Here is a 24,627-nt window from a genome sequence, read left to right as displayed (position 1 = left end):
TCAGCCATGATGGGCGCATTTACACCATGGGAACGGGCAAACACTACAAGTCAGCGCCTTTCTGTTCCTGGAGAACTGGTTGTTAAACATTCACCAGCAGACCATTGCATAATAAGAATCCCTTTTAAAACTTGAGACAGACTCTTCCTGTGAGATTAAATGACTACAGTGGAATTTAAATTCTCTCTTTTCTTTTCCTTCTTAACCTTGTGTTCCAGCTGAGCTATGCTCCCACAACCAGTTTCAGTGTGACAGTGGGGAGTGCCTCCCTCATGACTATGTCTGTGACCGTATCCCTGACTGTGAAGATGGCAGTGATGAACACTCTTGCAGTACGGTGATTTCCTTAGGCTGGGTCATGTTGTTAGGGGTGTGTGTGGGTTTTTTTCCCCCCTACCATTGTATCACTCTTTGCAAACAAAAGGGTCACTATGTCTGATGGCAGATAGAGCCAGAAGATTACTTAAGACCCATGGCATGAGCCTCAGCAGTGTTACTGGACCTGGGCTCCTTATCTTCCAAGGATCTGTATAGAGTTGAAGGGTTGCTGATGGACAGTTTGCATTCTTCCCTTAGGCTACAAGGGTGCAGGGTGTATTGTATCACTGGACTCTCAAATTACCCATACCTCAGGAATGGGTCTGATAACCTTGATAGTAGAGTGAGAGAAGGGCTTGAAAGGGAGAGGAAGGTCCCTGATAGCAGAGCTCCTAACTTTCCTCTTTACTTTGAAATTCTTACCACCTAAAGGTTGGAGGGTTGGGAAAGTTTCCATATGGTGCAGGTGGCTTTCCTTGCTTCTTACTTTTCCTTTCATGCTGTTGCCTGCAGTGCAAACCATCTCTCTCTCATTGTTGCCACCTCTGGACTCATTTTATTCATATATGAAATCTCCGTGGGAGTGTTTTACTAATTCTAATATGTTGGCAGCTTTTTGTGGTCAGTTATTTACTAGAATGTATGATTTTTCTGTACACAGTTTTGATGGGTTGGTGCCCATGCCTTAGGGGTGGTTCAATATTTTCACTATCACTCAAATTTTCTATGAGTGATGACCGATTTTTTTTTTTTTTTGGCATCTGGGCTTATTTTAGTAACTATGTTTAAAAGAATGTGACATTATGAAATGGGTGACTCAGAATCATTCAGTGTTAAATAGCAATTACAGTGCTTGTGGTAAAGTAGGAGAATGTTGGACATTGGCCTATCTGTAGCATCTTTACCAGTCTGTGTTCTCTGTTCTGTGTCAATCTGTATAGCTTGTTGTCTTATTTTTGATTTTGAGAAACACAGACTGGGTCCTGAGTTCATTTCCCGGACCCAAAGCTGCGATCTCCTCGTCTTTCTTCTCCTCATCTTCTTTCTTCTTTCTTCTCTTCCTCCTTTTTTCACTTTTGTCAAGATACTTAGAAGACTAAATAGAAAAATTTCAGTTTCTAGGAGCTCAGTGTAAGCAGTGAGGTGAGCACTTTGAGTTTTTCCAAGTGATTTGTGTCTTGGGAGTGCAGCTGTTGCTTTTTTCCAGACTACGGGACCTGCAAAGGCAATCAGTTCACTTGCCCCAATGGCCACTGCATTAATCAGAACTGGGTTTGTGATGGAGATGATGACTGCACAGATAATGGAGATGAAGATGGATGTGGTAAGGAGGGGAGAGATGCTGATTGAAAAGCATTGTCTTAAAGTGTCTTTCAGAACTTGTGTTTCCTACTTTCCTTGTGAGAAATTATCTGTGTGACAACCAAGTTGCAGGATTGACCGAGTTTGAAGGGACTTAGTGGATGGGGAAGAAGGTGACTCTGCTAGCTTTTTCTAAAAACAACCAGAAGCAAATATAGCATAAATTATAATTCTTTCCCTCCTGTTATGAAGGCAACAGAGATAGGGCAGTCTCTCCCTCTTCTATAGAGCATTCTGTTACCCTTTAAACCTACTTTTTAAAAACTGGACTTATGCATAGAAAAGAAGTAGGGTGGGGAAGGTGAGGAAATAGGATAAAATATGATTTGTCTCAGACCTTCTAACCTTTAAAAATGACTTTTAACCTCAGGGTAAGTTCAGTTCAGTTTTGCTTTGTTTTCAAATTCTGGTTTCCAAATAATGAGTAACTTCCAGTGGTGGGAGAGAGGCCACAGAGGTAACTGAAGAGATGGAGCTAGGGATTGGTATTTGCAGGAGGGGCTGCTCTCCAGGGAAGCACGTAAAGATTCTATGGGAAGGAAATTGCCAATACTATTTGCCCTCTTCACTCTGCAGTGCCTCCAACAGTTCAGAAATGACTAACACCCACATCTTAAAGCAAGTTACCCGTACTGTTCCAGCCTCAGGTACAGAGGGTACCAAAAAATGTATACACGTTTTCAGAAAGGAAAAACTATTAAAATTGTAATACTCAATATATACCGATAACAAAAGATGAATACAAGTCACATTTGACTTCCGGAATTACAAAAGGTGCTCAGTGTGATTACCATCAGCGTAGTTTTAAAACAGTTTTTTCCGTTCTTAAAATGTGTTTACACTTTTTTTGGCACCCTCTGTATAATAAGAGCGATGTTTGATTTCGGAACATCCACTTGTTTTACGTTTTGGTGTTCCAAGAAGTAATCCTCCTACATTTGGGTTATAGTTTTTCTTTCACTGTCGACATTTCACTAAAGAAACAAAGCAAATGAAACAACTGAAAAAGACAAAAACAAAAACAAAATAAAAACTCTGGAACCCTGGTGTTACCTTGATAGTCCTAGTTCTATAATTCGTGATGTAAGTAACTGATCTTCTTCTAGGGGTTATTTATTTAATTTGTTGATAATTCAGGCCCATATCTGGATCTTACTCTTATAACCTGGCTGGTGGCTGCCTCCTCTAGAAAGAGTGGAACTTAAATAATCCCATTTTGCCACTCGTTAGAATCTCAATAAAAGTCTACTGGTAGAGTTAGAAACTATGGGTTTATTATAAAACATTCATAGACTTCTCTAGTCTTTCTGATCTACGTGCTCTCTTAACCATGGATTAAAAAGAGCTGTCTCCACTTATCATGTGACCTGTAAATTTCTTTTTTCTTCTCCACAGAAAGCAGTCCTCATCATTTTCATAAATGTTACCCAGGTGAATGGGCCTGTCCAGAGTCTGGGAAATGCATTCCAATTTCAAAAGTTTGTGATGGAATCTTAGATTGTCCATCAGGGAAAGATGAAGCCAATGATACTGTACGTCGACATTGTGGTGAGTATGGACATTTATGTGGGTGGCTTTCAGATAAAGATGTTTCTGTTTTCCTATAACACATCCCCAGGTATAGAGAACATCAGTTGTTGTCTGCATAGCAAACTATCCCAAGACTTCATGGCTTAAACCAACAAATATTTATTATTTCTCACAGTTCTGTGGGTTGGCTCGGTAGTTCTTCTGACCTAGGCCAGCTCACTCCCTTGTCCGCATTTGGCGATAAAAACTTGGGCTAGTCCAGGCTTATTTACATAGTGGTAGAAAGGGCAAACTCTAGTGCATGAGCTCTTTTAAGCCTCTGCTTATGTCATGTTGCTCAATGTCTTATTGGCCAAAGCAAGTCACTTAGCCAAGCACAGATTCAATGGATTGAAGAAATAGATTCCATCTCTTGATGGGAGGAGCTTCAAATATTTGTGGCTTTTTTCTTTCACCCAGGCAGAATGGTTTTAATGGCCATTTTGATGACTCTAAAGATGTTCTGCAGATTTTATTCCCTGGCTTGTATTTATGGAAAAAGAAGTTTTTGGTTCCTGGGACATATACTTTGAGTTAGTTTATTTTTCCCCCTTCTTTATCTGTGGCTGTAGAATATTCACCCCACCATCAACCCTTGAACTCTGTGGACAGCTGACTGTCCTGTAAGAGCATAACAATTTATGACCTTGATTTCATCAATGGTATATTCTCTAAATTATCTAGTATTTGCCTAGAAGTGGCCATGTACCTGTAACCATAAGGTCATTTTTCTTTTTTTTTTTTTAAAACTTGTAATATTTACATATGCAGAGACTATATGGCATTCTGTTTTTCCCCTGTTTTATTTAGGAGCCCTTTAAAAAAAGTGTTAAAAATGAACAAGAAATATATAGTTATGGTATAAAATAAAAACAAATAGTACAAAATACAATACAAAATAGAAAATAAAATTAACAGAAAAAAATATAGTCACCTGAAATTCCACCAGTTAGCCACAGTTAATGTTTTTGGTGTTATTTTCAATCCAGTCACTTGGTAATTCTTGGCCCCTTCTACTATGTAGACACAAAGGTAGACTTATGACCCAATTTTTCCATAAAAGGCCCTTACATTAATGATGACTTACATTAATTCTTGCACATAGTTATAACTTTAAAAAGGACTCTTGTAAAAAAAAAATGAATTGAGCTTTTGTATTGTAATTATGTAACATTGCAGTAAGGCTTGAATGGTGACAGATTTTCTGTGCCTTACTTAGCTTTTAGTTTTGAAAAAAGAAGCTCTTACTTCATAGGTAAAAGTCTTGTCCAGAGGTCACCATTCATTTAACAAAGTGTTTTTTCTCTGTTTAGATGTGACTTTGTGTCCTTTCTTGGGCTGTGAGCATCAATGCCACATGGCGCCATTTGGAGGGGCATGTTACTGTCCCCCAGGTTACGTCGTCGACCAAAATAACACCCGTAAATGTATCGGTAAGTGACAGGTGGCAGAGCCTGTGCTTTCATCACAGTGCTTGCCACACTCATGGGTTGTATGATCTTTGACAAGAAGAAGTTTATACTTGGCATAGGGGTGATGGTCTGTATGGTAAAGGGCAACACAGTCCTCACAGAAAACCTGGGTGATGTGAAATTTTAATTCTGAGGAGTTTCTGTGAGGTGCACAAGGCAAAATAGTGGTTCTATGATGTGTGAGTTGATAGCTACATGGATACCTTTTACTACCTGAAGATGGAGATAGTCTTTTTGTGTTTATTTTTGAGTATTTGGAAGCAGGGTTGGTATGGCCATACTGGGCGTTAAATACTGAAATACAGCCATGCCATTGGTAAACAGCGGCTGCCTTGAACCCATCAAGTCACCCCCCTGCTTCTCTGGCCTCTTCTCCAGTATGCTCAGACTGTTCCAGGATCCAGCAACTAAAGCGGGGTTCATAGCAGAAGATCACTAGGCCTCTGCTACGCTGACCACACTGACACACTGAGCCATGCTGGTGGTTAATCCCACTGATTTTTTTTTTTAACCTCTCCTGGAAGCTAACATTTAAGAAGGACAAACTCTACCCTGTTGCTTCTAGCTGGTGGCTGGCATTGAACTAGGCACCAGTGCACCAAATATTCCCCACACCTCTCCTACCCAAATCATAAGAATGACTTCTCTCACTGGGAAGTTTTGAATTCGATATGAGCTAGATTTGTATCCCACTGAGGTTAGGATGGGGTCTTATGATGGGAGAATTAGACATGGCCAAGTATCATTGATTGTCAGTGTTTTAGGATTTGAACAATGAATTTTTAATGCTCCGATTTCTTTTTTCTTCTTTCTAATTTTTGATACGTGAACGACAAATGTAGTAGCAGAAAATGACCACAGAGGTTTTAAAAAAAACTTTGTTTTTGCTGGTGTTTGGAGAAGGCATCTATAAGGCAACTGAAACAATTGATTAAAATTAAGTTTCGTAGTCGTCTATAGATCTCCAAAAGATAGATGATTCAGAATTTTCCCTGGATATTTGTGTTCTTTGACATTCTATAGAAATTTGATACTCTTCAGGGCTTTCTGGATAAAAACAAAACATGGCATACATAAGAAGTACTTTTATAAAAGTGTTTCTTATGAAATAACATCTAAAATATTAACATCATTTGGCCAAAAAGATTGACTTTAGAAAAAACCTAGTGAACTTATTCAGTCTTTAGTCTCAGCTCATGGTTTCCAATTTAAATATACTTTCACAGTTATGGTTGATCTTCATAACCACTCTAGCCAGAAAAACTTTTAATGCCAGAAATAAACTCTGCTTTACAAATTAAACTTGGAACTGTTGAGAAAGGCTATTCCTCAATGTTAATGAGAACTATAAAAATGGGGCTTATTTCCCTGTCATATTCCAAGAAAAACAAGATTTTTATATCTGGTAAAGCAATCCAGTCGAAGTTGTCCTTTTGTTCAAAATGGGTAATTTTAGGTTTCTAATGTCAGGGACCATATCTCAAAATTTGCCCAAAGATTGCTCCTTTTAAGTAACTATATTCGACAAGACATTTTAAGATCACATGCTTTATGCAAGTCAGCCCTAGAGAAGCCGAAGACTCACAGAGAATGCCGAATTATTTGAGAAAACTGCAAATTTCTAATCATTTGAAAACATTTTGCAAATAAAACATTATGATTTGCAACCGGCATTAAATGAGAACACTTTCTGTGTTTTCTTCTCATTCTCATTACATTGGGGATGCATTTAAGACATTTAAAAATGCTTTTCACACGAATGCCCTTCTTTGTTTGGCGGCTTTCTGACTTTGGCACCCCTGCGTGTGCTCCCTGGCATCTCTGTGAGGACAGCACCCCTTTTCTCTCTGTGTGGTGCTCATCTGTGGGTGTGAGGCTGTTCTTTGTCTTTGGCGAATGTCAGGCTTCTCCACCCCCCTTTACTGCCACCCAGCTGCCAATCCGATTTCCAGTGTTTTAGTTCTCCAGGCTCTCTTCCTTTCTTTTAGTAGAAAAGGAATTCCAATAGAAATACCAGAAGCCACATTCTCAGTATTACATCAGCTTTTCCTCTTTCAGCCCCCAAGAGGAGTTGGGGCTGGCTTGTCTTGCAGTTGAAACTTGACAGGCCTTATGTCTTTTCTGTAAAAATGATTTACTCTTTCAGAATCCCTAGTTCAGTCTTGTGATTCCCCACAACCTGTTTGTTCTCAGTTTTTTTTTTTTTTTTTTTACCCTGAAGTTCAGATAGCACATTTTCCAACATCTTTCCTTCCCCAATGTCTAAGTCAGTTATAAGCTTTGGGTTACGTATCCAAGGGTCTAGGACTTCTCATATGTCAGAGGTCTGGGCCACTTCCGTTTTTTTTGTAGCCATTAAGAAATGAAAAACTGTCATAACAAAGTTTTTACCTTGAACCTATTAGTGAATGTAATATAAAAAGTTGCAATATTAGGCACAATATAATTTCAGGATTTAGAGAAAACATTCAATTCAGTGCACACTGGAAGTAGTAGTGTGATCTGATACTGGGCTCTAGTTTCATGTTCTGTGACCAACATCTTTCAGTTCCTTGAGTATTTGTCTGGGATTTTAGTACAGATACCCTCGTTTGGACATCAGCTCAAAAGCTTACATTTGAAGGCCTTAGTGAATTGGAGGCACCTACCACCTGCAGAGACCTTGTCTGTGACCTTCTCTGTCCTTCCAGAACGTATTCTTTGACCCCTGAGTTTTGAGGCTGGGTTAACATTTATGTCAAAGAAGGCGATGTTTTGCTCTCTTTTTGAAGAGAACTCATTAGTTTCCATACATGACATTATGAAACCAGTTACACTTGTTTCAGCTGACTTTTTAAGAGAATTGTTTTGGTTTGCTCTTTGAAGCATTTCAATTCAACAAATACTCTGTAGGGCTGCAATCCTCTGCCTGGCTGACTCATTACAGAGGCTTCAGGTGTTGGAAATCTACACAACATTTATCATCTTAGACCTGGCTCCGCAGTGAATGCCTCAGTGGTAATCAAGAATAAAACTGAATAATCCTGCCATGAAATCTTGTGTCTTTCTACCATTCATCTGCTGCTGGCAGTCTTGACCTGGTGGCATGCTGAAGCAGTGTACTGGGGTTATTGTTTCTGATTGACAGGACATGCTGTTTGTTGATGGAATGACGTTGTGTACAGAGTTAGGGCAGGAAGTTCATTCAGCATGGTGGGATTTCACACAGCCAGATGATGTCCAGGAAGTCTAAGCTAAAAACAGCTTTTGGAATTATTTTCAAAGCAGTATTTTTTGGCAGGAGGGGACAAAGAATAAAAAGGAAATACAGAATAATAGGGTGGAAGGTGGGTATTGAAATGCATTATTTTAGTGTTTTATATAGTTTCCACTACCTTTCCTGTGTTCATGAAAATCCTCAAGACTACTTTCATTTTTCTTGTCTTCAGTTTAATTGACTACGAATATTAATCAGCCTTTATTTTTTCCCAAAGGCAGAATATAATTTTATTTAGTCATTAAAAGTGACAGTGATTTTATAAGCTCATTCAAACCTTTCAAGTACTTGTAGTCCAGGTGATAGGAGGGGCATTTGCACCCACAAATTCCTAGTTTTGGCTTCTCCACCTTTGGTTTTCTTCTGTTTGCCATCAGAACTCCTGCTCCCAGGTGACTCCAGGCTCTTAAGCATAGTCTCATCAGTCTTGCATTCAGAATGAGGTCATGACATTCTGGGAGTTGGAGGGCGAATGTCCTGTACTTTCATTCCTGTTGAGGCGAAGTCTGCGGTGGTATTTTCTCACGGCCGAGATGAGGGCACAGAAGAGATTGATCCATGAGGGCTTTTTGTTTATACCTACATGTCCTTTCATCTTGTCATGTCCAAATTGGATTAATTTTTTTCTTTGGTTAGTAACAGTCCTTGAAAAGAAAGATATGCTGGCTCATGTTGTTATGTTTGGGAAAACTAGAACCATTAGCTTATTTCTAGGATCTTCTCGGGCTTTCTAGTTAAGGAGTCATGAGATGGTGAGCCATCTCTAGCAGGTGTGGTAGAACCCAATTTACAACTCTTACATTTATTGCAAATGTAATCAGATCCTAGAAATCTGGAGAATTCTAGGCCTGAGGGTACAATGGTTTCAGGAATTATAATTTACTTGAGAATTTTCTGAAGCTCAAGGGCCTGGGAACCCTGTTGATAATAGGCTGTGGAAGTCATCCTTCCAGGGAAGAGAGCAGGGTGAAGAATGGATGTGATCTTGAGGGTCAAACAAAACATTTAGCATCGATCTATCAAGAAGAGGACAACTTCTGTACCTGTTAAGCTTTACAATCTTTAAGAAACACTCTTTAGATTGTGTTGTTCTCCCCCCCAATATTGTATTGCTTACATACACAGGTCAATTATATTGAATCACTTTTTACATGGTAGAACTGGGACTACTGTGCCTCTGAACAGGCTTCTATCATGTAATGGGCTTTCAATAAACATTTATTAAATGAATGAATAATAAGTTAATGAAGATATTTTTCATCTCTTCAAAATAATTTCAACTTAATTTGGTTATGATTTTTTTTTTTTGACACCAGAGGAAAGGCAGCTGCGTAAATACACCTTTCCAAATACTTTATTGCAGTCACAGATTTGTGTCTTCTTAAGGATCTGGATATAAGGCAGGTCTTACTTTATTCTGAAGTAGCAATGTCCTATAGAGCTTTCTTCAATGATGGAAATGTTCTATATCTACACCTTCCAGTACGGTAACTACTAATCATATGTGGCTATTGAGCACTTGAAATGTGGCAGGTGTGACTGAGAAAGTGAATTATTAATTTTATTTCATTTTAATTCATTTAAATCTACATTTAAGAAGCCATAGAGGGCTATTGGCTACCGTATTGGAAAGCACAGTTTTAAAGGAAAGTACTTACATCAAAATTCAGATATTTTGTAAGCCAACATTAATAAATGAAATGCAATATCACAAGGCTATGAATCCAAGCAGCATTGTGCATCTTCTGTAAAGTTATCCTTTATGTAGATTTTTATAAACCTGTTTAAATGTTCTTGGTTTATCCGTAGGGGGAAGAAGCCAGATCTGAGTTCCTATTGTATGCTTAGAATCTGTGCTACCCTCAGACAGTGTTTTTTTTAGACAGGGTCATCACCATATTCCTGCACAGCTTGTCCAAGTTTTTTTTTTTTAGAGGGTGATAAAGAAATGCTGGCAAACATGATTGCAAATGTTCATGTCTCATGCATCAGATTTTGACGATTGCCAGATATGGGGAATTTGTGACCAGATGTGTGAAGACCGAATTGGCCACCACCAGTGCCATTGTGCGGAAGGGTATATCTTGGAGCATGAGCAGCATTGCAAAGCTAATACTTCCTGTGAGTAAATTAGAGCACTTGTATCTCTGTACAGTATCGTCCTGACTAATATCCTCCTTCTACAGCAGATGACGAAAGAAATTCACAAATCGGTAGTGTCTCCTGCTGCTGGAAGAATGGCTCAACATTAATTTTACACTTTGATTATTAGGGACCAATTTGTGGATTAATGATGAGCACTATTAATAGTTTTCTTTTAATTGGTTGCTTGTTCACTTTGGGCCTGGGCTATTATGTCATCCATCACAGTTAATCATGGAATAAATTTTATGCCTACATTTGACCTCCTTGGGCGTTTAACTTTTAATTTACCTATCGTAAATGTAGGTGAGAAGGCAACGGTAGAAATAATTTTGGCATTGTTTATGCAAAATTTAAAGGTGTTTCAAAATGTAACTGCTAATCTGGATTACAGTTTGTAATCCAAATGCCCTCATTCTGGATGTGTTGTTGGAATCAATCTAAGAGTATTGTAGTACAGAAGTTATGGAGAAAATCTGTTAAAAAAGATGCTTATTCCCTTCCTCTCCCTGCTGAAGTGTTTTTGTTACCATGAATTTCTGGATAAGAAGATCTCAACTTTACTCCTTTTTTCCGTTTATTTTAAAATATTTTTTTATTTTACACTGGATTTTAAAGTACCTTTGGTGGCCTTCTGAAACTTATCTGCGCACATGATTGATGAATGGCCCGTTTTCTAGTTGCTTTTGTGTAGAAATACCTGTTGTGCTGTGTATTAACTTTTAGGGACAACTAATTTTTAACAATTAAATTTATTTATTTTTGAATAGACAATATATTCATATATTCGAATTTTAAATGATAAAAGGTAAATAGTAAATGTCTCCTCCATCTGTTCCCCTCCGCCCAGTTTTCAGTTCCCCTCTCCCATGGATACTTGCTGTCAATTTCAATGTTAGGGATTTACCTAATGCATAAATAAGGATATACAAACGTAGCTATTTAATCCTATTTTTACATGTATGGTAGTAAGCTACCCACACAGGTCTGTATCTTGCCAATGCTACATTGTATATTTTCAAGAGGTTTCCATTTCAACTGTCGTGCCGGGTACCCTGCTCGCTGCGCCATTTGTCGTGCAGGGCCTCAGGCGGAGTGTCCGGCGGGGTCTCTGCTCCCGCTCCCCACATGAGAACACAGGACACGGTGAGGCCAAAAAGGAACACCCACGGAGCCATAGGTAGGGGAGTCAAACCAATATAGCCTCGCTGGCGGCTGGGCTGGAGACACAGGAAGCAGGATCTACATAATTTGCAACCCGCCGTCCTAACAGCAGTCCGCGCTTGCCAGCCACCATCTTCTTGCTAGCCCCCATTTTTTTCTGCTAGCGTAGCCACAGCCATTATATTAGTGGCCAATGGCTTACGGGTTACAGCTGACGGCCAACTAGCCACAGCTGATGGCCATCTGATCACAGTTGATGGCCATTTACTACCCGAGCCAGCACCTTTCTATGTGAAGCCGAGAGCCTGGAAACTGCTTTTTGGGGCTTTGTCCCCACAGCAACACAGAGAGGTCTTTCTCATTCTTTTTTTCTAGTGGCATAATGTTCTATTCTTTAGATGTGCATAATTTATTTAACTAGTGCCCTACTGATAGACTTCTACATGACTGTCATGGATAACCTTATTCATTTTGCATATTTGTGAGTATAAAAGTAGAGGTGATTTGGATCCACCTTTGAAATGTTTTTCAGAGAGTGATTTCCTAGTAATCCTTAAAATGAGTTCTGTGTTTTACACAACCTAAACTTACACCTGGCATAAAGTGCCCATTTTATCAAGGATTCTTGAAAATATGTGATATATTCCCCTCCGTGTCATTGAAAGTGCATTAGACTAGCGGTCGGGACACTTGAATTCTTGGCAGACGGTGTTCTTAATTTACTGTGACTTTGAATTCTTCATTAAGCATCTTTTTGCCTTGGTTTGCCCATTGGCAAAATGGGTGGAATGGCACCTCTGTGTCTGGGTCAGAAGTTTATTTTAAAATCAAATAAGAAGACAGAGAAGAAAGTATTTGAAAAAGCAGAAAGCATATCAGTTGTAAGTTACTTCATTATCTTTGCTCACTGGAAAGAGTGATAATGCCTTCCATTACATTTAGCTGGCGAGGCCTCCATTATCTTCTCCCATGGTCGGGATTTGCTAATTGGTGATATTCATGGAAGATCCTTTGCGGTCCTGGTAGAGTCTCAAAATCGTGGAGCAGCAGTGGGTGTGGATTTTCACTATCACCTACAAAGAGTCTTTTGGACTGACACCGTGCAAGATAAGGTAAATAGAAATTTCAGGAGCGTAGCTTGGAGCTGATAGAACCCCAAGCACAAAGTGTTGATAGCTTTTCACTTTGGGGGGAGTTGAGGGGAAAGTTCCTTTGTTTTCTAACAAAAAAGGCCCTTGAGATATTTTATGTTAATCAGCACCTTTTCCATGCTATACTATTACATGGGACCTATTAAACAAAGCAGTCTATTATATGGATTAGCCTTGAGCAACTTTTAATTTTATTCGAAATGGAGTCCAAAAGCCTAATTAAAAGAAATAGTAGACATTCTTTCAAAACTGGATAGATATTTGGTAGTAATTTTTGAAACTTGATCATTTAAAATGTAAAAAGTACTCTGCTTTCCCGAATGATAAAAATCAGATTTTACCTGCATCTTCTAAATGGAACCATAATTGAGGATTGGGTAACAAATATTGACAGTATTTTGTCTAACAGCCAAATTTTCATTGTACTGTCTTATTTGGAAAGTGTGATGGATTTAACTGCAACTTTGAGCAATATAATGGAGATGTTTTTAAAACAAATTTTAAAGACTCCTGAGAAATTATGGGACTTTATTTATTTCTCTTATATTTCCTTGTGCCATTAATAAAATTCTAATTCCATTAAGTGATAATTTTTAAGAATTGAGAATTTGGATTATTAGCCTTTCTGATCTGATTATAGCTAAAAATCGAAACAAACTACCACTACCGTTTCTACCCAAAACGTCCGCATTCTTTAATTAAACTTTTGATATATTTACCTCATATATTCTTTAAAAGAAGTTCTCCCCCCCCCCAGTATCCCATGTTGTAAAATAGCAAATCACCAGTGAAATTAATTTTTTAGTCTATGACGGATGTGTACAACATAGACACACTGAATGAAGGATAGGAAAACAGTGCCCAGTTAGTTATGCTTAAGAAGTATAATAATTTCGTTTTTCTTTCAGGTTTTTTCAGTTAACATTAATGGCTCAGATATCCAAGAAGTTCTCAATGTTTCTATTGATGATCCAGAGAACCTGGCTGTCGACTGGGTTAATAATAAACTTTATATGGTGGAGACCAGGGTCAACCGCATAGATATGGCTAATTTGGATGGAAGCCACCGGGTTATCCTTATCACTGAAAACTTGGGGCATCCTAGAGGAATTGCCCTGGACCCCACTGTTGGGTAAGTGATGTGAAAACACACGGATTCCAGTATATTTGGAGTTTTATGTCTTCTCCTATGCATAAAACATCCATTGGATTAATTAAAGGTTAATTCTGATTTCTTTTAGGCTCTGTTCTAGAACCCATTTTACTTTATGTCTCTGTTCATAGAAGCTTTACAGGAGTTGGCTAAGTATCATCTCATTTGAGGATATGTAATGCAAACACGCTTACTGGTATACTAAAACTATGTGATGTTTCTGGGGTATGAACTTTGTCCTTAGTGTTGGCCATATTTGCCTGGCTGAGAGATTGAACTCTATGTTCTGACTCAATCCAATAATCTTGTTGCAACTAAACTTTCGTTTCACTATTGTAAAGATGCTCACTCTATCATAAACTAGCTGTACAGTTTTTTAAATTGGTACAATAAGATTGAAACTATCCCTTTTAGTGCTCTCCTGTGGTGGAGATGTCAATGCTAAGCCTGTATCACCAGTTGTTCAGTGTGAATCAATGCAGCAAGACTGATAATGCTTACTTTTCTTTAGGTGTAAATCCAAATTTTCCTGATCTCCACATTTGAGAACAGTTATCGGAGACTTAGCTTTCTCTTAGGTTTTCACAGTTGATTCTTAGGACGCTTGTATAAACTTTGGGCTACTTAAGTGTTGGTTAATAGTGATTTATTTATTTCTACCGCATGATATCAGCCGTCCTTCCTTGAAAACGATGGATATGTTCTCTAGACTATGCCTTAGTATGGAAATTAAGGAGGGAAATGGCTTGTTAGCTTATTTTAAAATGTATTTGTAAAAGAGAAATGAATGAGCCAGGGAACGAGGAGAAAGTTAAGAGGGTAAATATGAATTTTTAGACTGCCGTATTAGTGCATTTTTTTTGTTAATTTTTTTTTTATTGGGGAAAATTGGGGAACAGTGTGTTTCTCCATGGCCCATCAGCTCCAAGTCGTTGTCCTTCAGTATAGTTGTGGAGGGCACACCTCAGCTCCAAGTCCAGTCACTGTTTTCAATCTTTAGTTGCAGGGGGCACAGCCCACCATCCCATGTGGGAATTGAACCTGAAACTTTGTTGTTGAGAGCCCGAGCTCTAACCAACTGAGCCACCTGGCTGCCCCTTAATGCGTTTTAAAAGTTGCTATCTGGGGTTGTTTTCTCTCCTGATTGGCCTTCATAATCTCTGCTTTATTTATTTATTTATTTATTTATTTATTTATTTATTTATTATTTTTTATTTTTTGAATTTATTGGGGTGACAATTGTTAGTAAAATTACATAGATTTCAGGTGTACAATTCTGTATTACATCATCTATAAATCCCATTGTGTGTTCACCACCCAGAGTCAGTTCTCCTTCCATCACCATATATTTGATCCCCCTTACCCTCATCTCCCACCCCCCAACCCCTTACCCTCTGGTAACCACTAAACTATTGTCTGTGTCTATGAGTTTTTGTTTCTCATTTGTTTGTCTTGTTCTTTTGTTGTTTTTGGTTTATATACCACGTGTCAGTGAAATCATAGGGTTCTCTGCTTTTTCTGTCTGACTTATTTCGCTTAGCATTATACTCTCAAGATCCATCCATGTTGTCACAAATGTTCCTATATCATCTTTTCTTACTGCCGAATAGTATTCCATTGTGTATATATACCACAACTTCTTTATTCATTCATCTATCGAAGGACATTTTGGTTGTTTCCATGTCTTGGCCACCGAAAACAAAGCTGCAATGAACATTGAAGCGCATGTGTCTTTATGTATAAATGTTTTCAGATTTTTTGGATAGATACCCAGGAGAGGGATTGCTGGGTCATATGGTAATTCTATTTGTAATTTTTTGAGGAACCTCCACACTGCCTTCCATAACGGCTGCACCAGTCTGCATTCCCACCAACAGTGTATGAGGGTTCCTTTTTTTCCACAGCCTCTCCAACACTTGTTACTATTTGTCTTGTTGACGATAACCATTCTAACTGGGGTGAGGTGATATCTCATTGTGGTTTTTATTTGCATTTCTCTGATGATTAGTGATGTTGAGCATTTTTTCATATGTCTATTTGCCATTTGTATGTCCTCTTTGGAGAAATGTCTCTTCAGGTCCTCTGCCCATTTTTCAATTGGGTTGTTTGTTTTTTTGTTGTTGAGCTTCATGAGTTCCTTGTATATTTTGGATATTAGCCCCTTATCGGAGGCACTGTTTGCAAAAATCTTCTCCCATTCAGTTGGTTGCCTCTTTATTTTGTCAATGGTTTCTTTTGCTGTGCAGAAGCTTTTAAGTTTCATATAGTCCCATTCGTTTATTTTAGTTTTTACTTCCATTGCCTTTGGAGTCAAATTCATAAAATGCTCTTTGAACCTAAGGTCCATAAGTTTAGTACCTATGTTTTTGTCTCTGCTTTTTAATACTTTTTAATTTCTTTGTTGTTTTATACCCCCATAGTTCTCTAATCAGCTGGATGAAATTTCCATGGATCTAAACATGATCTAAAAATGCATTTTCCAGCTAAACTTGTAAAATAACTGACTCTTTCATCTTTCGTTTTTCTTTTGTAGTTATTTATTTTTCTCAGATTTGGAGAGCCTTTCTGGGGGACCTACCGTAGAAAGGGCTTTCATGGATGGGACTAACCGTAAAGATTTGGTAAAAACAAAGCTGGGATGGCCTGCTGGAATAACTCTGGATATTGTATCAAAGCGTGTTTATTGGGTTGATTCCCGGTTTGATTACATTGAGACTGTAACTTACGATGGAATTCAAAGGTAAGAAGTATATATGGATATATTTATAACTTTATGAGTTTTGGAGAAAGTACATAAAATTTATGGAGAGGAATATCAATGAACCAGAATTAAAATATTGCTTTTTTGGTTGAAATTATGGTTTGAATGACCTTTGTGTTGACATTTGCATGATGTGACCTGCTTTGAGTTTTGTTAACTTTTCTTGTGTTCCATAACAATAATCATTAAATATTGCCTAGAAATTTGTTCTTTGATTTCTCCTCTCAGCCCTTTTTCCACTCCCAGATAAAGCACATTTTTTTTCATTAACTCCTGAGTCTTTTTATACACAGGCACATTATACTTTGAGTCCCTTATGGTTTGTTTCTAAAGATCACTTTATCTTTTAGTGTTCTAACTTTCCCCCAATAAATAAATGCTTTATTATTCATTTAACATTTTCTGGTGGAAATTAATTGGATTTTTCTCTGGCCTTATATATATTTAAAATTTCAAAGAGAAATTCTGACTTGCATTTTTACCTGGTATACTTCAAAGATACTTAGAATATTTGAATAAAAAATGTGGCATATTTTTTCTTCATTTTCTTAATCTGATTAAAACTAACTGTAAATTAGTTAAATTGTTAACTATTTTCTCCTTTTGGTGATTTCAAAAATTGGTTTAAAAATGGTCTTCAAATTTTGACCAAGAAAAATTATTCTGTGTATCCAGCAAACAAACTGGCCAGTTAAACTTTTCTAAATGACTTGATTTTATTATTTTCTCAATGAAAAGAATATTATCGTTTTGTTTTCTCTTTTAGCTATTTTGTTAGGATGGTATCACAGTTTGTCACTGGATTTTGTATTCTTGGAACAGTCTCTACTTGGTTAAATAAAGTGATTTGGTATCAAGACTGGCTTCTTGTCACTGAAACTGGTTCCTATAGTGAGAATATGAATTAATTTATTGAAAAAAATGTTAGGTAACCCATTAAGTCATATAAAAATAATTGAGAAATTGCTTAATTTTTTTCTCTTTCACAGCATATATTATATAGTCCAAATATTTTTATGCTGAGGTTAAACTAAAACGTAAAAGATAAAAAATTACTAGTTTCAGAAAAATCTGAGTGGTTCGTTGGCTGTGAAGAAACATCAAAGTGATGTTAAAGCTCATGAGTATAGCTGAAACCATAGGCATTGCCTCTTGCTTTGGTGTCATTCAGGGTTCTGGAATTTGCTAACTGAAAAAATCATTCTCCAATCCTTTTTTTTTTGTGTGTGTGGATGTATCAATAATTCTGCCCCCCCCCTTAAAGTTAAATCTATTGGGGTGACATTGGTTAATACAATTATATAGATTTCAAGTGTACAATTCTATAATACATCATCTGTATATTGCAGTATGTGTTCACCACCCAAAGTCAAATTGCCTTCCTTCACGATGTATTTGACCCCCTTTACTCTTCCCTCCCCCCCTTACCCTCTGGTAACCACTTAACTGTTGTCTGTGTCTATGAGTTTTTGGTTGTTTGTCTTTTTTTTTGTTGCTTTTAGTTTAATGTCCCACATATAAGTAAAATCATATGATTCTTGCCTTTTCTGTTTGACTTATTTCACTTAGCATGATAATCTCAAGATCCATCCATATTGTCACAAATGGCAGTATTTCATCTTTTCTTATGGCTGAGTAATATTCCATTGTATATAGTATATACCACATCTTCTTTATCCAATCATGTGTTGAAGGACACTTTGTTTGTTTCCATGTCTTGGCTACTGTGAATAATGCTGCAGTGAACATAGGGATACATGTACCTTTATGGATAAATGTTTTCAGATTTTTTTGGTAGATATCCAGAGGAGGGTTTGCTGGGTCATTTGGTAATTCTATTCTCAATTATTTTGAGGGACCTCCATATTGTTTTCCATAGTAGCTGTAGCAACTTACATTCCCACCAGTAGTGTATGAGAGTTCCCTTTTCTCCACAACCTTTCCAACACTTATTATTAGTCTTGTCAATTATAGACATTTTAATTTGCATTTTGATTTGATTTTGCATTTGCATTTTGCATTTCCCTAATATCGAGTGAAGTTGAACATCTTTTCATATATATGTTGGTCATTTGTATGTCTTCTTAAGAGAAGTGTGTGTTCAGTTCCTCTGCCCATTTTAAAATTGGATTGCTTTTTGTTGTTGTTGTTGAGTTGTGGAGTTCTTTATATATTTTGGATATTAGCCCCTTATTGGAGGTGTTGTTTGCAAATATTTTGTCCCATTTGGTTGGTTGCCTCTTTGTTTTGTTGACATTTTCTTTTGCTGTATAGAAGCTTTTTAGTTTGATATAGTCCCATTCATTTATTTTTGCATTTACTTCCCTTCCCTTTGAGGTCAAATTCATAAAATCCTCTTTAAGACCAAGATAAGTTTAGTAACTATGTTTTCTTCTATGTAATTTCTTGTTTCAGGTCTCATATTTTATGACTTTGATCCATTTTGAGTTAATTTTTCTGTATGGTGAAAGATGGCAGTCTAGTTTCTTTCTTTTGTATGTGACTTTTTAATTTTCCCAGTACCATTCTCCAATCTTAATGTATCATGTCATTATTGAGTATTTCAAAGTGTGCAGTAACTTGTCACCTTAGTTTCTTTTTTCTCCCTTAGTATGTTTCTAGTGTTAGTATCTTTGAGTCTTCCTAGAGCTCTATTGTGCTTTTTAGTTTTGAGAGGCTGGTAAGATTTTTCTTTGAGATCTATTATGCCAAGAGAAAAAAAAAAGGTTTTCCTCATCAGCCATCTTCCATGTCACTTTTAATATAGCCTAAGTGAATGATCATTTATGCAGATGTAGTCATAGAGGGCACTGTTGATTTCTTCCCCTTAGCACTTTTCACTTCTATTTTCTTCCCATTTAAGTAGCTCTGAGCACACTATGTCTCCACTGCATGTGTGGTCAGTTGATGGCTTCATTGAGAGGAACCCTAAAAGTGGTAGCATTGTTTTTTTCTCCCCCTAGAGTGACATCAGGAACACATCTGTGTGTTTGCTGTGGGTTGAATTCTACCACTCACTGTCCTGTACCCTAATTGCTGAGAAATGGTTAGTGTTTCAGTGTGAAGTATGTGTGGAAGGCATGCTCTCGCAGACTGCCGTTCCCTTGTACACTCTCTCACGGATTTCAAAATGATATGTCACATCTTTGTCCTTTGATATATGGTACAACCTTAAAAGAATGAAGAGCAGATAAGAAAACAATAATTTCTTAAAAAATCTAGAACAAGCTAGGACTGAGACTAGACTTGAAGTTTCAAAGGTCTTGTCCAAGAGATATATGAAAATCCTTCTATCAAGTATAGGCGGGAATACACCTGTATCTTAAAATGTGTATTATTTATGTCTTCTATATTTGTAAGAAGAAATTTAGCTTTTTAAGCATTTGCTTGAAGTAATTCCACTTTTAATCAAAGTAAAGCAAAAAGAAACAAAAAATTGTATGATATGTATCTTCTGAAACAGGAAAACAGTGCTTCATGGAGGCTCACGCATTCCTCATCCCTTTGGAATAAGCTTGTTTGAAGAGAGTGTATTCTTTACTGATTGGACAAAGATGGCTGTAATGAAGGCAAACAAGTTCACGGAGACCAACCCACAAGTGTACTACCAGTCTTCCCTGAGGCCCTTTGGAGTGACTGTTTACCATTCCCTCAGGCAGCCCCACGGTAAGCTCCAGAACAATGGAAACCGTGTTTGGTACTGGCCTTGGTAGAAAGGTTTTCTCAAAGCTATGGAAGTTAATGATGAGGAGGTTCTCGTGAGATATATGAAGAGTTACCTAGAGAGTTAAACCTTCTGAAATTGGCTCTGCAGATCCTGGGCATTCTTGAGAAATTGACATATTTCAGAGTTAAAATGTCAAAGCTACAGGAAACTTAGAGATTAATTTAACAGATTTTTATTGTCACCTGCAATGTGCCAGATCGTGTCTAAATACTACTGATATAGCAGGAAAGAAACCAAACTCATTCTACTGGGAGAAATCTTGTAATTCAATCCTCTAGTATTACAGCTGAGGAAACTGAGGCCCAGAAAAAGACAATGACATGCCTAAGTACTCATTTTAGGTATTGTCAGAGCCATTATTTTTCTTCTCTGCTGTATATGTCAGACACCTGTTCTTTGGTTTCCATTAGATCTGTCATAAGCTGACTGGGTTTGGTGACCCTGGATGGTAACTTATCCAAAAAAAGAAATATTTATATTCAGACACTGTTTAGTTTTCTTTTATTTTATAGTAAGCTTTGTGTGTGTTTCAAGGTTTTAAATTGACATGACTGTCTAGACTATATATGGCTCTTTTCTGTATTTACTTGTGCAGCAAAGAAATGAAATATAAACAACTAGACTATATTGGTAGAATGCTTACTATCAGTGAACAATAATTCAGAGAATGACAGATTTCACTCCGAAACTCTCATGTTAAGTGATGGGTCTCTGAACTTTCCTAGTCTGCCACACTTGCCACTTGGAGTCAGATAATCACATTTTGATCCTACCTGGCTGATGGAGAAAGACTATAATTAGGTTTATTTATTTATTTATTTCAAAGAAACTATTCAGATGAATATCCCTTAATGTAGTCATTCTGGGAAAACATACTTTATCCGAAAACATATTGTATCTCAAAACATTTTGGAAATCTCTCTTTGGAATAGTCAGTTCGTGGACTGTTTAAATCTGCCCATCACCAAAAATATTACCCAATTTTATCACCTGAATTATTTCTGTTATTTGCCTCAGAATGATGTCTGGCTGTTGTAAACTCCAAATCAATCCACCTGAGAGGGTAAAGAGACTATTTTAAAGAATAACTCAAGGTCAAGAAGACAATTTCAAAAGCACATATGACATTTTTAGCTGTGGCAGCATTGTGTACAGTGAACTTTCTGAGGTCACTGTGTTTGAGGATGGTTTTTGGAAGTACAAACTGGTTTGTGTTGCAGACATGTAGGGTTTTGGAGTCAGATGTGGATTTCAACCTAGTGTCACTGTTTAGCCGCTGAATAATCTTGGGCAAGTTGTTTCATCTTTTGAAGACTTGGTTTCCTTTTCTGCAAAATTGGGGTACTGCTGCTTATATCTTAGAGTCGTTGATTGTAAATTGGCTTTCTTATAGAGTAAGCATCTAGTGAGTTATAGTTATTTATTATATCTTATGAATGGTAAAAGAGTGCCAAAGTTTTTTCGGGAAGCAGTCATTTTCTAGTCACTGAGACTAGCAGACACAATTACTGGGGGGAGAGAACCCCCAGAATGATCCAGTTGTAGGAATCTTGCTTTTTGCCACCACCTGTTTGAGTAGATGGGAGAGCAGCGATGAGATTGGGAGGGACAGTGCATCTAGATGCGGATGTAGCCACCGGTAGTGATGTCTCCAAATTTTAAACCCATTATTTACTTTCACCTACAGGTCTCAAAGTGGCTTTCCATGTCGGGGATAATTATACGTTTCTAACTGAGATTTAACCCTGTGCATTTTCCCCCCTCCAGCTAGCAATCCATGTGGCAGTAACAATGGGGGCTGTGAACAGGTCTGCGTCCTCAGTCACAGAACAGATAATGGTGGTTTGGGTTACCGCTGCAAGTGCACTTTTGGCTTCAACCTGGATGTGGATGGCCACCTCTGTGTTGGTAAGAAATCCGTTTGGGACTGTCTTTCTGGCAGACACCACAGGGATACGTGCTGCTCTTGGACTAGGAGAGCTCCCAGTCACGCTTTTTCACTGTGAATAAGTGTTCTGTAGCCCATAGGGCATCGTCATCAGTGGGCACCACTCCCCTTATACTCAGAGCTGTGTACCTTTCTGTCCCTTGGGACTCTCCTTTAATTTCACAGCTTGGATTTCCCGGGGCTCCCTTTCCCCTTTGTCTCTTTCCTGAAATCTTTGTCTCCTTTATAAACTATGCTCTTGAAATTCCATAGGATTTAATTTTGAGTTCTTTTTTCTATTATGTATTCCTTTTCCACTTTAGATGTTAGCACTTCCCATCACTTTTATTGACCTGTCCTAGACTGCTACTTATGCCACTTTGAGTCAGGTAATCACATCTTGATCCCACCTGGCTTTATTGCTATCTTCCAACATAAACTCATAAGTGTCGGGGCGGCTCCTTTCCTCATCTATTTTTCTCTTTTCAGTTCAAATTTTCCCTTTATATCTGCCTTTATACTCTGGGATCTATTCTTACCTTAAAGACTTCCTTTTTTCCTCTTTGATTACTTACATATTTACTCATAATCCAGCCATTGCCTTGTCCTCTGCTGCTGATGAACTAAACTTCTACAGTATTTGTTTCTCTTATTCTGACTTTGACCGTGCTCCTTTTTATGCTTTTGACAAATTCTTGCTCCTCGGATGGTGCTTCTTCTGGCTTAGCATGTAAGTTCTCTTATTCCAATTCAGATAAATTTGTTAGCTTTGTAAATAATCCCAGATTTAGATAAAAATCACCCTCATTTAAAAATTCATATTTCTCAATTTTAGATAGAAATGGCTCCAGAGACCTGCAGAACATGCCAGCACAGCATACGTGTTTTCATGAAAATTTCTTTCAGTCAATCCAACTCTGTCTTTAAAATGCAATTTTACCATCCAAATATCATGTATTCTAGATGTTTTCTTGCCATTCGCCACTATCCACCAACATCTCTTTTAGTATCTGGTCTTAGTCAAAGATAACGTGCTAGGAAGAGCTGTGTTGACAATTGCTCATTAAACTAAAATCTGCATGCTACAGATTTCATGCAAAGCAAATGTGATTTCAAAAAACAATCATGTTTCTAACTATTATATCAATACTATGTTATCTAATAATTTTGATTTTAAGCTCCTTCTGTAATTTTTATATCTTTGTCTTAGATATACATCTTTTATCTCTCTGATTTCCTGACATACTGTCGCTGTCTCCTTTGATTTTAAACAACACTCATTTCCCATTTCTTCCGTTTCTCCCCTCCCCTCCCTTCTTTCACACCTTTAATTTCTTCTCAATAATTGACCTGGTTGCTGTTACTTCTTTCTTTTACTGATCTTGACATCTCAAAAACTGCAGTAGGATTCTTGGTAATGATCTCTATACCAAAGTAAATTCTCGAGAATTTTGATGGAATTACTAAGCAGTTCAGTTTATGCGGCTTTAAAAATAAAGCATATAGGCACCATCTTTTATATAAATGCATCAGAAGAATAAGTTTCTCAAGAAGATGTAAGATTGTAATACTTGTATGCCTTCATTATTTCCAAGTATGTTTTCCACAGATTTATTTTTTATGTTTATTTCAGAATTACGTTTCAGAATTATAAAGTCTGTTTTATTGATGTGTAAGTAGTTTCTCTGGAATTCGGAGAGGGCAAGAACCATCCTGTGGCTGACTGCTCTCTGTCCTTCTCCTTATAGCTGTTAAGCAGTTCTTGATTTTCTCATCTGAAGTGGCTGTTCGTGGGATCCCATTCACTATCTCTACCCAGGAAGACGTCATGGTTCCAGTGACAGGAAATCCTTCTTTCTTTGTTGGAATTGACTTTGATGCCCAGGAGAACACTATCTTTTTTTCAGATACATCAGTAGACATGATTTATAAACAAAAGGTCGATGGCACAGGTGAGAGAGGGTTTAAAAATTTTTTTTTGCATGTTTTGTCTGTTTTCAATAATCATGCTAATAATTTGCTTAGTATTAGAAAACTTTGCATTCACTTCTTAAGCAGAGTCTTTTACTAAGCTTGCTACATACTTTTAGGTCAGGGAAAGAAATCAATTGCTTTTCTTACAAATTAAATTAAAATGAATACTTTTCCTTTATTTTCAAAATAAGTTATACATGAGGGTGCATTTTAACAATGACAAAATCAGTGTAAACGGAGCTTATACTCCATAAGAGTGTCAAGTGCATGAAAGCAGTTAATGGGTTACTTGGAGAGGCTGTTCCTCATACGCAAACAGCCAGATTGATCCAATGGGACCACCTCTCCTTAGGAATGCTGCGCTCCCTGAATGCTGGGCTTGGAATAATAACATTTTTAAAAAGACATGAATTATATGCGAGTATGGGTTTACTGTAAATTTTTAATTGATTGGAATTGTGTTAAAATCTTCATATTCATCACAGAAAGATAAATTAAAGTCAGTCTCATCTTACATTTGGGTACTTTATTGGATGATGGCACGATCCAGAACTTGGATTTTGCAACCCTGCAGTTGGAAAAAAATTAGCCAGTATAACATAACAACGAAGAGGGGCCGTTCAGGAGCTAGACTGCCGAGTTTGGATTCAT

The 24,627-nt window shown here is 37.4% G+C and overlaps 1 protein-coding gene across 1 annotated transcript in view; it reads left to right on the top strand.

The window, feature by feature from the left end:
- LRP2 (LDL receptor related protein 2) overlaps nt 1-24,627 on the top strand; it is a 199,847-nt gene that overhangs the window by 58,321 nt on the left and 116,899 nt on the right. The window contains exons 6-16 of the mRNA XM_081052410.1: nt 219-332; nt 1,526-1,642; nt 3,076-3,228; nt 4,563-4,682; nt 9,970-10,098; nt 12,226-12,395; nt 13,343-13,566; nt 16,121-16,327; nt 19,812-20,014; nt 21,843-21,983; nt 23,751-23,954. Of these exons, the coding sequence (XP_080908536.1) occupies nt 219-332; nt 1,526-1,642; nt 3,076-3,228; nt 4,563-4,682; nt 9,970-10,098; nt 12,226-12,395; nt 13,343-13,566; nt 16,121-16,327; nt 19,812-20,014; nt 21,843-21,983; nt 23,751-23,954 (1,782 nt within the window). The remainder of the gene's footprint in view (nt 1-218; nt 333-1,525; nt 1,643-3,075; nt 3,229-4,562; nt 4,683-9,969; nt 10,099-12,225; nt 12,396-13,342; nt 13,567-16,120; nt 16,328-19,811; nt 20,015-21,842; nt 21,984-23,750; nt 23,955-24,627) is intronic.

This window comes from Rhinolophus hipposideros, assembly GCF_964194185.1.
Source record: "Rhinolophus hipposideros genome assembly, chromosome: 6".
Taxonomy (NCBI): domain Eukaryota; kingdom Metazoa; phylum Chordata; class Mammalia; order Chiroptera; family Rhinolophidae; genus Rhinolophus; species Rhinolophus hipposideros.
Note: the sequence above shows the minus strand (reverse complement) of the source record. Positions and strands in the feature narration are given on the sequence as shown.